Raw genomic sequence first — 11,461 nt, 5'->3', positions numbered from 1 at the left:
CCCCCCAACCTCTACCATTATGAGGTCACATTCTTCCAACCAGCCTTCTTCCTCCTTTTCCTTCCCCCCCCCCCCAAGCTGGAACTCTTCCTGCTAGCTGACTGTCCTGAACCTTCTAGAGAATGTGCTCAGGGTCCAAGTTTCAGAAGAGAATGCAGAGACAAGAAAGGGACAACCCTAGCACTACTCAGATTCACCAAGTTGCTGTTCTACATGGCTGATGGCCATGACCTGGGCGCCATGGGAGGGAGATGGGAAAAGATGAGAGGGGAGGTTGAGTTTCCTAGCTGAAGAGCTCTATGAAAAAGGAGACAAGAGATGGTAGGGACCTGGATCCAGAAGAAGGTCCTGGAGAAGTCAGAGGCACTGGTGATAGAAATCTTAGCAGAAGACAAATGATGTTGGGTACTTGGCACCTACACAAGAATGAGGCCTTGAATCCAGAAGATAGAGACACTGGGGCCTTGAAAGAGAACAATGCCTATGAAATATGATAGCCTAAGGACAGAGACCCTTCAGAAACTCAAAAGATATCATCCATATGGAACATGAAGGGATCTATATCAGACTTGATGTCTGAAGGCTTGGACTTTCTGGCATTTAATCTACAGTCTGAGGCTCCAGGCAGCTGAGCTTTGACAAAGCTCCCTAGCTTTCTGGCTTTAGGTGTGATGTTTGAGGCCTAGTTGGGCTGGGACAGCATCAGGCCTTTACTTGAGACCCCTAACAACCCACTAGAGGTCAGTGACCTGAAGAGAAGAGGTAACCATAGCAAGGAAGGTAGGGCCCTTCTAGGTCTCTAGGACTCTTCCTGCATTGAAGTCAGTTGGAGTCTAGGGTAGGGAGGGGCTGGAGAGGGATGCTTCTGACCTCATAATAACCCTGGAGTCCTACATAGCCACCATTGCGGACTCCTCTATGCCTCCCACCAGCCTGGGGCGGAGGCCCCGGCCTCCTGGGCGCTACCACAGCAGCACTGTTTCCCCTCCAAATCCCTGGACCATGTCACTTCTCAGCAACTATGAAGGGCTGAGGCATCAGATTGAGCGACTAGTTCATGAAAATGAGGAGCTGAAGAAGCTGGTGAGATTGATTCGAGAGAACCGTGAGCTGAAGTCGGCCATAAAAACCCATGCAAGCGCCATGGGTATCAGTGGGATCAACAACATGTTCAACGAGGAAGCGACTGCCCATGCCCTGCGGACATCTGATCGTAAGAGTGTTGAAATTATAGAGTTGAGTATGTGACAGTAGGTGGGTGGCTCAGGAGGCCAGGGAAATCACTTTCCTCTTGTGGCAAAATGATATGAAGACAAATGAGAGCTTTTTACTTAAAGGGGACCCTAAAATCAAATAGGTGGAAGGTTTACAGAATGGAGAGCCAGACCCAGGTAGAGAAAGAAGGATCGGCCAAATCTCAGGTCTCCTATTTGAAAAATAAACCCCAGAGAAATGGACCTTCTTGCCTGTGGAGGAAGATGCTCCTCCCAATGTACCACGTTCTCCTATGTGAATTTCTATAAGGACTTTCCCAGCTTCTCCCTGCCTTAAAATTCCTCACTTCCATTCCCTCCTGGCCCCCTGTTTTCTATACCTGTAGTTTTCCCTACCAGTCCTAGGATATCACCACTCAGTGCTTTCCCAAGCTCTCACCCACTCTGCAAAAGTCCATCCACAATTGACACACCTGCCTAGCTCCTCCAACTATTCGAGGCTCCGCATCACTGACCCCCGGAGTCACTTTATCACTTACCTCTAAGTGACCTGTCTCCTTACTCCCATTACTCACCCCAGAGTATCTCCATCATCATCTCTCATGCTTTAGTATCTCCCACCATCATTCACCCTTCACTGTGTCCATTAGCCTCCTCAGAGTCCTGATGTCATCCCTTCCTTACAATTCTCATCCTCAGTGCCTCCGTTACCCCTATCAGAGTCACTCCAATATTTGCCACTCAATGCCAGTCATCAGTCATCCTTCATTGTCCCCACCACCATCCGTCTTACATCATTCCCATCACTCATCCCTATCCTAAATCATTGAACTCCAAATATCACCCCACTCCCTCCTTTGTTCACCCTTAGGCTTTTTCCTGACTCACAAATCAGTTTCTGCTATCCCTCATCTTTTTAAAAAGTATTTGTTCTTATAAACTCAATAATGCTTTCCTCAAATACAAATAAACAAAATATGGTATTGAATCTTGAATAAAAATACAAGGTAGGAACTTTTTACCTTTCGATTTTAAAAAAGGTGAGTATGAGGAGCTAGCCCACAATAACAAATTCTTTGCTGTCTGTAGTCATAATGTTTTGTTACTATTGGTAGTTTTTAATATAGTCATAGTCAGCATGTGTGTTATTCTTCTCCTAACTCAACTTCATTTGGCATAAGTTTTTTGTTCTATTTCTTTGCACTTTTCATATGTGTCATTTTAAGTCACTGTTTCACTTTGTAGACATACATACAAACATACATACATGTACAATGCTACAATTGAACAAGTTGCTTTCCTTCAAGGCATAAAAATAGTTCTTTACAATGATTTATTACAATTGGACAGGATACTTAATTTCTACTGGCCTCAGTTTTCTCCTCTGTGAAATGAGGGGTTGGACTAGATGACCATGAAGGTCCATCCCTTCTAGCTCTAAATCCTATCATCTTGCTGCATTCAGTGATTCACCATTTACTGGCTATGTTGTGAATGACCAGTTTCTTGTTATTACAAATAAAACTACCTTGAATGTTTTTGTCCACTCTTCCTTTTTTTCATAAACCCCCTAGCATTGGGATCCCAGAGTCAAAAGGCAGCATCAATTTAATGCCATTCAATTCAGTGAAGATTTAATCAATTCAATTCTATTCACTTCAGTGCATAAGCAGGCATTTTGTTAAGCCTCAGGATACAAAAGGTGAAAAATAGTCCTGATAAGGGCAGCTAGGTGGCTCAGTGGATAAAGCACCAGCCCTGGATTCAGGAGGACCTGAGTTCAAATCTGGCCTCAGACATATAACACTCACTAGCTGTGTGACTCTGGGCAAGTCACTTAACCCCAATTACCTCACCAAAAAAAAAAATAGCCCTGATCTCCAAGGGACTTATAATCTACTGGTGAGATGATAGAATATGCAAGCAGATACTGTATTTCATCACACGTACTGCATAATCCTCATAGATTCTATGCCAAATTTTTTGGCCAAAAGTGGAGTGCGACCATTATGTGAAGCTTTAAAAAATTGTGCCACTAATTGCTTGTCTTTTAGTTTCCTCCAGTCTTGCACCAACTTTTCACTCACTGAAAACTGCCTTTCCATAGCTGTTTCCATGCTGTTCAGTAAACACAATCACTTTCAGCGTGAAGCCCACAGAACGGTTTTTATATTTACCCATAGTCAAAAAGAAATGCTTTGCATGTTAACGTATTGCTGGCAGATGAACTGTACGGGTTAGCTACTGCAGGAAGATGCAAGTTTTACCACATCACGTGACTTACTTATGGCATCTTTGACTGCCCTCCCACTCCCCTTGTGCCCACGGCTCTTCATTCAGTTGAGTGACATTACCGTTAGTACCGCAATGCTCTAAACAAGCCACACAAGTTGGCTTTTGGAAATATACTGAAATGCACATCCAATGAGAATTCTAGGCTCTCAGCTCACCATGCGGGAGAGATAGATGCACATTCATAAGCCACTGGTGAATATATTGCTGCTCTGTTTACCTTTGAAGTGGTGTGATAAACAGAACTACACCATGAAACGATTATGTGATAAAAGGTTATAAACCAATTTTTGGACTGAAAAAACAGGGTGCGACAATTATACGGTGGCGACTATTATGTGTTGAAATACGGTATGTAGATACAGGATAATTTGAAGGACAGCCACTAACTTCTAGGAAGATCAGAGAAGGCTTCCCATAGCTGGGCCTTGAATTAAGCAAAGAAGTCTAACATGGAGATGAAAAGAGCATACACTCCTGGCATGGGAAATAGTCCAAGCATAGGTAGGAAGGTTGAGCACTGACTTGGCCAGTGGACTGGCAAGTAAGCCAACTTGGCTAAAATTTAAAATGTACAAAGGGGGATAATGTAAAATAAGGCTAGAAAGATTGTGAAGGGCTTTAAATACCAAATGGAAAAGTTTATATTTTATCCTAGGAGCAATAGAGAGCCGCTGAAGATTCTAGAGCAAGGGAGTGACTGATTCTACCTACGCTTTAGGAAATTTATTTTGAGGATTAAAGAGAAGAGCCAAGAGGTGATGAAGAGTTAAATTAGAGTGGTGGTCCTATAGACGCAGAAAAAACGAGAGCAAAAGATGTTGTAGGATAGAATCAAGAAGACTTGGGAACTTTTTTTTTAGGCAATCAGGGTTAAGTGATTTGTCCAGGGTCGCACAGCTAATAAGTGTCTGAGGCAGGATTAGAACTCAAATTCTGCTTACTCCAAGGCTGCAGCTCTATCCACTGCGCCTCCTAGCTGCTCCTTGGATAAGTTAAGTTTGAGATTTCTATGGAACATTCAGGTGGACACGTCCATCAGACAGTGATGCTGGTGAGGAGCTCAGGAGAGGGTCAGGGCTGGTTATATGAAAGTCCCCTGCAGAGACATAATAAGTGAACCCATGGGAGTAGATTAGATCACTGAGAAAGAGGATTTATATACAGAGAAAAAGAGTCCAAGGACCCATGCTTAGGGGATAAGGCACAGATAATGATCCAGCAAAAAGAGATGACATCAGACAGATAGGAAGAGAAGCTAGAGCAGGAGAGAGTCTCAGGAGGATGGGGCTAATTAATAGAGTCAGAAGCAGCAGACACATCGGGACCAAGAAGCTTGGAAGCTTCCAGAACAAGGCAACCAGAATGATGAACAGTGCATGTCACATAAGGGTCATTTGGAGGAAGTAGAGATGTCCAGCCTGCAGAAAAAAGGACCCCAGAGAGACATGCTAGTTGTTTTCAGGTACCTGAAGGAGGAAGTCTTAGGGAGATAGACTTGGACTTCTTCTCTCTGGCCTAGAAGGGCAAGACGATGTTAAAAGAAAAATTCTTCATTTAGGCTTTTGCCCTGATTAACAAGGCAAAACTCAGGACAAAGAAAACTATAAGGAGTTTATTAGAGTACATCAAGATATCAACACATTGGCAGGCTGATCCCTGGAGATCTGCAATGGTTTCAAGACAGAGCCAGCTTTTATTGATAATTTTTGAAATGAGATCAAGACAATTTGGGTAGGTCCATGTCAGTAGAAGGGGATGGGCCATTACATCTCAGTTCCTCCCCACTTGCCTATATGTGGTGTTTATCAGGTAGGGGTCCTGGCTATTGTCCATCATAGTTGAAGAGTACCAAAGCGACATCACTATGTTGGGGTCAATGTACAGTGTGTCCAATTATGGCTAATCAGACCAATGTGGGCTCGGAAGCCTCTACCACAAGTCGGGCACGAATAATCCATCTGAACATTTGGAATGGAGATATTTCTAAATTTGGACATCTCATGTTTCCTTCGAGCTATGGAAATTCTGTTTTGCTCAGAGAGCACAGCACCTTCTTTGAAGTGGGCATATCACACTGGGCAGTCCTGTGCCAGCGTCTCCCATGTCTCACAATCAATTCCTAAGTTCTTCAAAGAGGCTTTGGGAGTATCCTTGTATCACTTCACTTTTCTGACCTCTGTGTAAATGCTTGCCTTGTGTGAATTCTCCAAAAGATAATCTTTTAGGTACAGATACATTTGGCCTTTGAACAACATGACCAGCTCATCAGAATAGGGATAGGGGTACAAATGTCACAGGTAGGTAGATATTACACAATAGATATTATTACACAGCTAAAGAACAGATTGATCCTCTCCCAACATTGATCAACAAGCAGGACTGGAAATAATGGGTCACTGAGTGAGCATAGTTTTCAATAATTCCCTCTTTGGGTGCTAACCATATATATGGAAACAACTGAACAACAAAACAAAATATATGTGGCTCAGCACCATATTCAGTCCTCAATCACTCTTTTATTCTCAATTGCATCATCCTAATTTCTGCTGCTTGGGCCAAATCAATTTGATCAAGCACTAGAGGCTACAAGCTAGTGGATTTAACAGCTCACAACAGGAAATAAGTGTACTGTGGATCACAAATCACAATCCCATGTTTCCCATCAATGTCATAAAGTTGAATAAACGTAGATACACAGCATCATAATCTTATGTATTCCCCACAGAGACAAACCTTGTTAAATAGGCTTTATATGTAAAATAAGACACGTTACAAATGAAGCCATTTAGAGGGTTCACCATGTACTAATTTTAGAGGGGAAATTTACATATCTGCAAAGTCACTAAGAAACATAAATTCCATTAAACAAAAGACCGAAGTAATGCAATAATGGTCATCAGTATTAAATAATAGCAATCCTCCTTATAACCTGGTAACACGCTGCCAATGTTCAGTTAATCAGCACATTTCATCTTGAGTCCCAGATATCCCATATAGTTTTCTGGTCCCTAAAAACGTCTTTCCTTGGGCATTCCAGAAAAGGCTTCATTCTCAGGGCAGCTCTGAAACAGTCTCTTTCCAGTAGATATTGCTTCTCTGGCTTCAGGTCACTTGCAGAGATTTCTCAGGTGATTCTACTAAAACTTTTGCAAAACAGATCTCAGCAAAATTTCATATACCTTTCTAAATTTGCTTTTTCCAATAAGTAAGTCATGCGGTGAAAAATTTATGATTCTGGTCTTATTAACAATAGAGCTATTAGAAGATCAGATTAGGAATTCATAATTTACCTGAAACTTATAAAATTCCTGATTATTACATACTACTTGCTGTCTCTATCCTTCTTCTTTATAATTATCAATGCAATTTTTTTATGTAAAATCCTGGACCCAATTTCTAGAATTTATTATCATAACACACACAATGCCTTTTTAGAACTTGTTATTGGAACATGCTTAAGACCTATATATCCCTTTAGAATTCTTTACATTTGATACATAATCATCTGATCTTGATGCTTTTCTCAAAATTTTTTCACTCCTGCTAATTCACCCCTTAGGAGTAAGAGGTACTTTAAGTATCTAATCCTATACATGAATACATAGCTAACAATACTCATTGTAAGTAGATGCGTTTTATCCCTAGGTTCAACATTACACAACTGAATTTGCTTATTTAACTCCATATCACAAAAGAGGTGGGGTGGGATGTGTAAACATGCTAAATTAATTAATCTCGAACGTATAGAGAAAAATTTATATGAAACAAGTTATCTGTAGTTAGACATGTTCAATCATTTAACCATGTTCAAATGGAATAGATATTACACAAATATAGACTCCTAGACCATCTTTAAGGTAACTCACTACAGATTCATGTTGAAAACCGTGAAATCTTTCCCAGTTGTAGATTATTTTTTATAGCAAATCAGATTCCTTAGTATCAGTCAAATAATTAATAGATTCAGTATTGCAGTGTCAAATTTCCACTGTTCACCTGCCCAGATAATAGAAATTTACTATGAGAGGAAGAAGGGACATGATTGTAACAGCCATAAAACTGCTCCTGGATCTGTTGCGGTGTGAGAGGTTGAGAGGTTGAGACCCCTCAAAGACCGGAGTACAGGATGGGTCGTCTGGAATGAATTCACAGACTCAAACATTCTTTAATTCAAGGTGGCAAAGTTTATTGTTACGCTGTTCAGCGGGCAAGGATTCTTAAAGGATCCTGCAACCTTAAAGAGGTACAGTTAAAGTTTATATAGGATAAAATACAATAAAACATGTGCCAAATATGCTAACTAGGGGATTCAGGGTGGGATTAGGGAGTGGTTAAGGAGTGGTCAGTTCTTAAAAGAACATGCACTTCTTGTACCTACTGCACAAGCATTTTACCCAGAGATCACTAGGAAAAGCCCACAAGGGGGGCTACGTCACTAAGTCAACTAGAGTTCGGGGTAACTAAGAGTTGTCCAGTCTGCCACCAGTCAATGTCTTGTTTGACAAGATAGATGTAGGAAGTATACATATGTCTTAAGTCTAGAAAACAGTTAATGAGGAGCCCAGGATGTAGATAATAAGGTAGGGTGGTAGGATAGTATAGTAGTGGGTAAGAATGTCTTTATGACCCAGTGCAAAGCTGATTTAAACTAATAAATCCTCGAGGTGCTGTTTGGAACTGCACCAGGGAGAGAGATAAGGGTCTTGCTGGGGCCCACTCATGAGTAATTGCTAAGCACAGGGTCCTTGGGCTGGGGAGAAACTGTCAGGGACAGTGTTTCTGAGGCTAGGGAGAAATTGGGGTCCAAGTACAAGCACCCAAACATAAGCACCCAAGCATAAGCGCCCAAGCACCATATCAGATCCATGCCCATGCACAGAATAACTCAACACAGGTGTACAAATATAAGCGTTCTTAGCTCCGTTTGATTTCAGATAAGAGTCAGAGTTAAGTTTCAGAAACAACCAATCACGTATCGAATTCTATCTCATTTCCAGGGAATCATAACCAGACACAGGATTAACCAAGTGGGAAACAGAAGGGGGAAATGGGTCAAGAAGATTCTACCTTTGGCATGCCAAGGTCGTCCCTTCAACCTTTCCCAGGCTCAGACAACCACCTGTGTAGCATTTCCCAGACCACACTCCCTCTGGGCAGCACATGACATCCCCCTTGAAGTTGGACTATTAGCCTCATGACAATGCAGACAATCATGCCTGAAATCAAAGCTTAGAATAATATCAAATTACAGCCCCACAAGATTTTACCTCATATAGCAAGTTTCACTAATCATGGCTTAGGACTAAGTTATTATTATTTCTCCCATGGTGTTGCAGTAATAAAAGTTGGCCAGGCCTTTAAAATTTTTTTCACTCAACAAGCTTTCCTTCTTTTCCTTTTCCTTCTTTCTTGAGTTTAAACTCATCCTGGTGTAAAAAATATACCATTAGAAATCAAGAAAATAATTAATTTCTGGAATTCCACATAGATAGTGAATATATGACAGTTTAATCAAAAAACTAGGGGGGAAAATCGACCACTTCTTATTAACCTCCAGACTAACAGATATCTATCTCTTAAGGTATTATAAAGTATAAGATATTATAAGGTATTTGCCCTTAAAGCAAAAATAAATCTTTAAGACTGGGGTTTTTTGAGACTAAGCTGGCTCAGGATATAACTTCAATATATACTATTCCAGGTATAATTTTGTTATCTTCAGAAGGGATAGGCAAATAACTTTAGAGGAAACTCACTCTTTACTATAATCAGGCCCTGATCTTCTCATGCTAGCTGTGTCCCTGGTTGTATAAAAGAATGCCTGGTTCCTCAAGTCTCAGCAGCATTAGATTTTGTTGTTTTTAACCTCTTTTTTCCTAATTTCTACTTTTCTAATTTCTAATTTTCTAATCAAAATTTCTAATTTTGATGGTTATAAGACAATATACTAAAATTGTTTCAATCTGTGTTTCTGTCATGATGAGATAATTTGAACAACTTTTCCAATAAATTATTAGTAATTGGGGTTTTGTATCAAAAATCATCTGTGTCTGTCCTTGGACTATTTCTCCTGTGTGGAATGTGTATAAATATGAGTCAATTCAATCAACTTTGTGAAAATTGTGAATACAGTCACAGTCAGTTCCTTATACAACAGATTTCATCAGATTTTGCCAGATTTTTGTAAGGTATATTTATCCGCAAAGGCTTTTTTAAACCTGTTTTTTAACGTAAGACACGTGTGTATGATTGCTATCTAAATATAAATACAGCTTGCTCATGTGTAGCATGGACAAATATGATCTGGGATCTGACCTACCTCAGCTCCATGAGAGATTGCAATTGCCACCTTTGTGGAGAATAGGAAATACTTGAGTCCTTTATTCCACTAAATGCCAATTTTCCCTCTATGTAGTATATTACAATCAGCTTTACTGGTAAGTTATTCTTGGCTATAAGCCTATATCTTTTGTCCTTGGAAATATTTCATTCCAAGATCTCCTCTTACTATTAGTAAAAGCTTTTAAGTCTTGTGTGATCATGATTGGTTACTTGGTACTTAAACTGCTTCTTTATGGATGCTTGCAGTAATTTTCCTTTGACCTGGGAGCTCTGAATTTTGGCTATGATGTTTCTAAGAGTTTACTTTTTTGGAGCTCCTTTCTAGTTGGTGATTGGGAGATTCTTTCTATTTCCACTTTACCCACTTGTTCTGATGTCTAGGCAATTTTCTTTTGTGATTTCTTGAAATATGATAAACAGGTTCTTTTATTTTTTGATCAAGCTTTCTGGTCGTTGAACAGCTTTTAAATTATCTCTCCTTAATCTGTTTTTGAAATTAGTTGTTTTGGATTTGAGATATGTTATACCTTTTTTTTTCAATATTTTGACTTTCTTTTAATATTTGTTATTATCTTGTAGAGTCATTTATTTCAATTTGGTCCATTCTAATTTTCAGGGAGTCTGTTACTTAGGTAAGGTTTTGTACCTTTTGTGAAAGCTTGTAATTCTCTTTCCAAACTTCCCCTCCATACCTCTCATTTTTTCCCCAATGCCTTTTTTATCACTCATTTCATTTAAATATAATTTTTAACTCTTGCATATGTTTTTTAGGAATTCTAATTGATCTTGTAGGTAAGTTATATTTTTCCTTGAAGCTTTGAGGTGCTTTGGAGTTATTCTCTTTTTCTGGGTTTGTGTCTTGAGCACCCCTAACCTCATAATAGTTCTTTATATTGTTTTTTTGTTTAGTCACTTTTCCCATTGTTCTGCTTTGGACAACCCAGGTTTGCTGCCCTAGCTAGAGGTTCCAGAGGTTGACTTTGTGATCCTGGCTCCTCTAGGAAGCTTCCTTCCCTTCCTCTAAACTACCTTCATTGCTGTCCTGGGGACTGTATTTATTCACAATTTTCTCTGGGTAATGAGTCTACATTCTCAGGCCATCTAAGAGACCCTGTGCTGCTAGCTGAGGTTGGAGGTTGAGTCTGACATCAGCTCTGGGTGCCCTGTGCTGCTGATCTAGCTTGGAGCTTTGGGTTTCAAATCTATGATGACAGTCCATTTCTGTTCTTGCCCTGGACACTTGCTTATAGGTCGTATTGTGATCTTGGGCTACAAAGATGACCACTATAAATTTTTCTTTGATTTCCCAATTACTACTTTGTCTAATTATTGTGGGAGCACTCATCTTGGCTTGTCTCCTCAGGGGCTGTTTTGTAAAGCTAGCAAATTGCCCAGTCTCTTTATGCCTTGGTAGAGCATGACTTTTCATTAGTTTGCTATCTCATGTGGTCTATACATACTAAGGTTCCTTATCAGAATTCTATAGAAATTGTTTTGACAATATACTCAGGCATGGTTCAAACACTCGTTTCTATCAGAGTTTTCTGAGCTCTTTCATGCTATCTCTTAACCAAGATGCATCCTGACTATGAGTGGCTCCCTTCTAAACA

The 11,461-nt window shown here is 40.1% G+C and overlaps 1 protein-coding gene across 1 annotated transcript in view; it reads left to right on the top strand.

Moving 5' to 3' along the window:
• Positions 1-106: 106 nt before the first annotated feature.
• The window catches only part of LOC144456586 (speriolin-like), a 52,429-nt gene continuing 41,074 nt past the window's right edge, over positions 107-11,461 (top strand). Inside the window, exon 1 of the mRNA XM_078151804.1 lies at positions 107-1,213. Coding sequence (XP_078007930.1) covers positions 919-1,213 — 295 coding nt within the window. The 5' untranslated portion in view covers positions 107-918. The remainder of the gene's footprint in view (positions 1,214-11,461) is intronic.

The sequence above is a fragment of the Phascolarctos cinereus genome, unplaced genomic scaffold, assembly GCF_003287225.1.
Source record: "Phascolarctos cinereus isolate Bilbo 61053 unplaced genomic scaffold, phaCin_HiC Scaffold_4;HRSCAF=312, whole genome shotgun sequence".
In the NCBI taxonomy this organism is placed as follows: domain Eukaryota; kingdom Metazoa; phylum Chordata; class Mammalia; order Diprotodontia; family Phascolarctidae; genus Phascolarctos; species Phascolarctos cinereus.
This window is presented reverse-complemented; position numbering and strand designations above follow the sequence as displayed.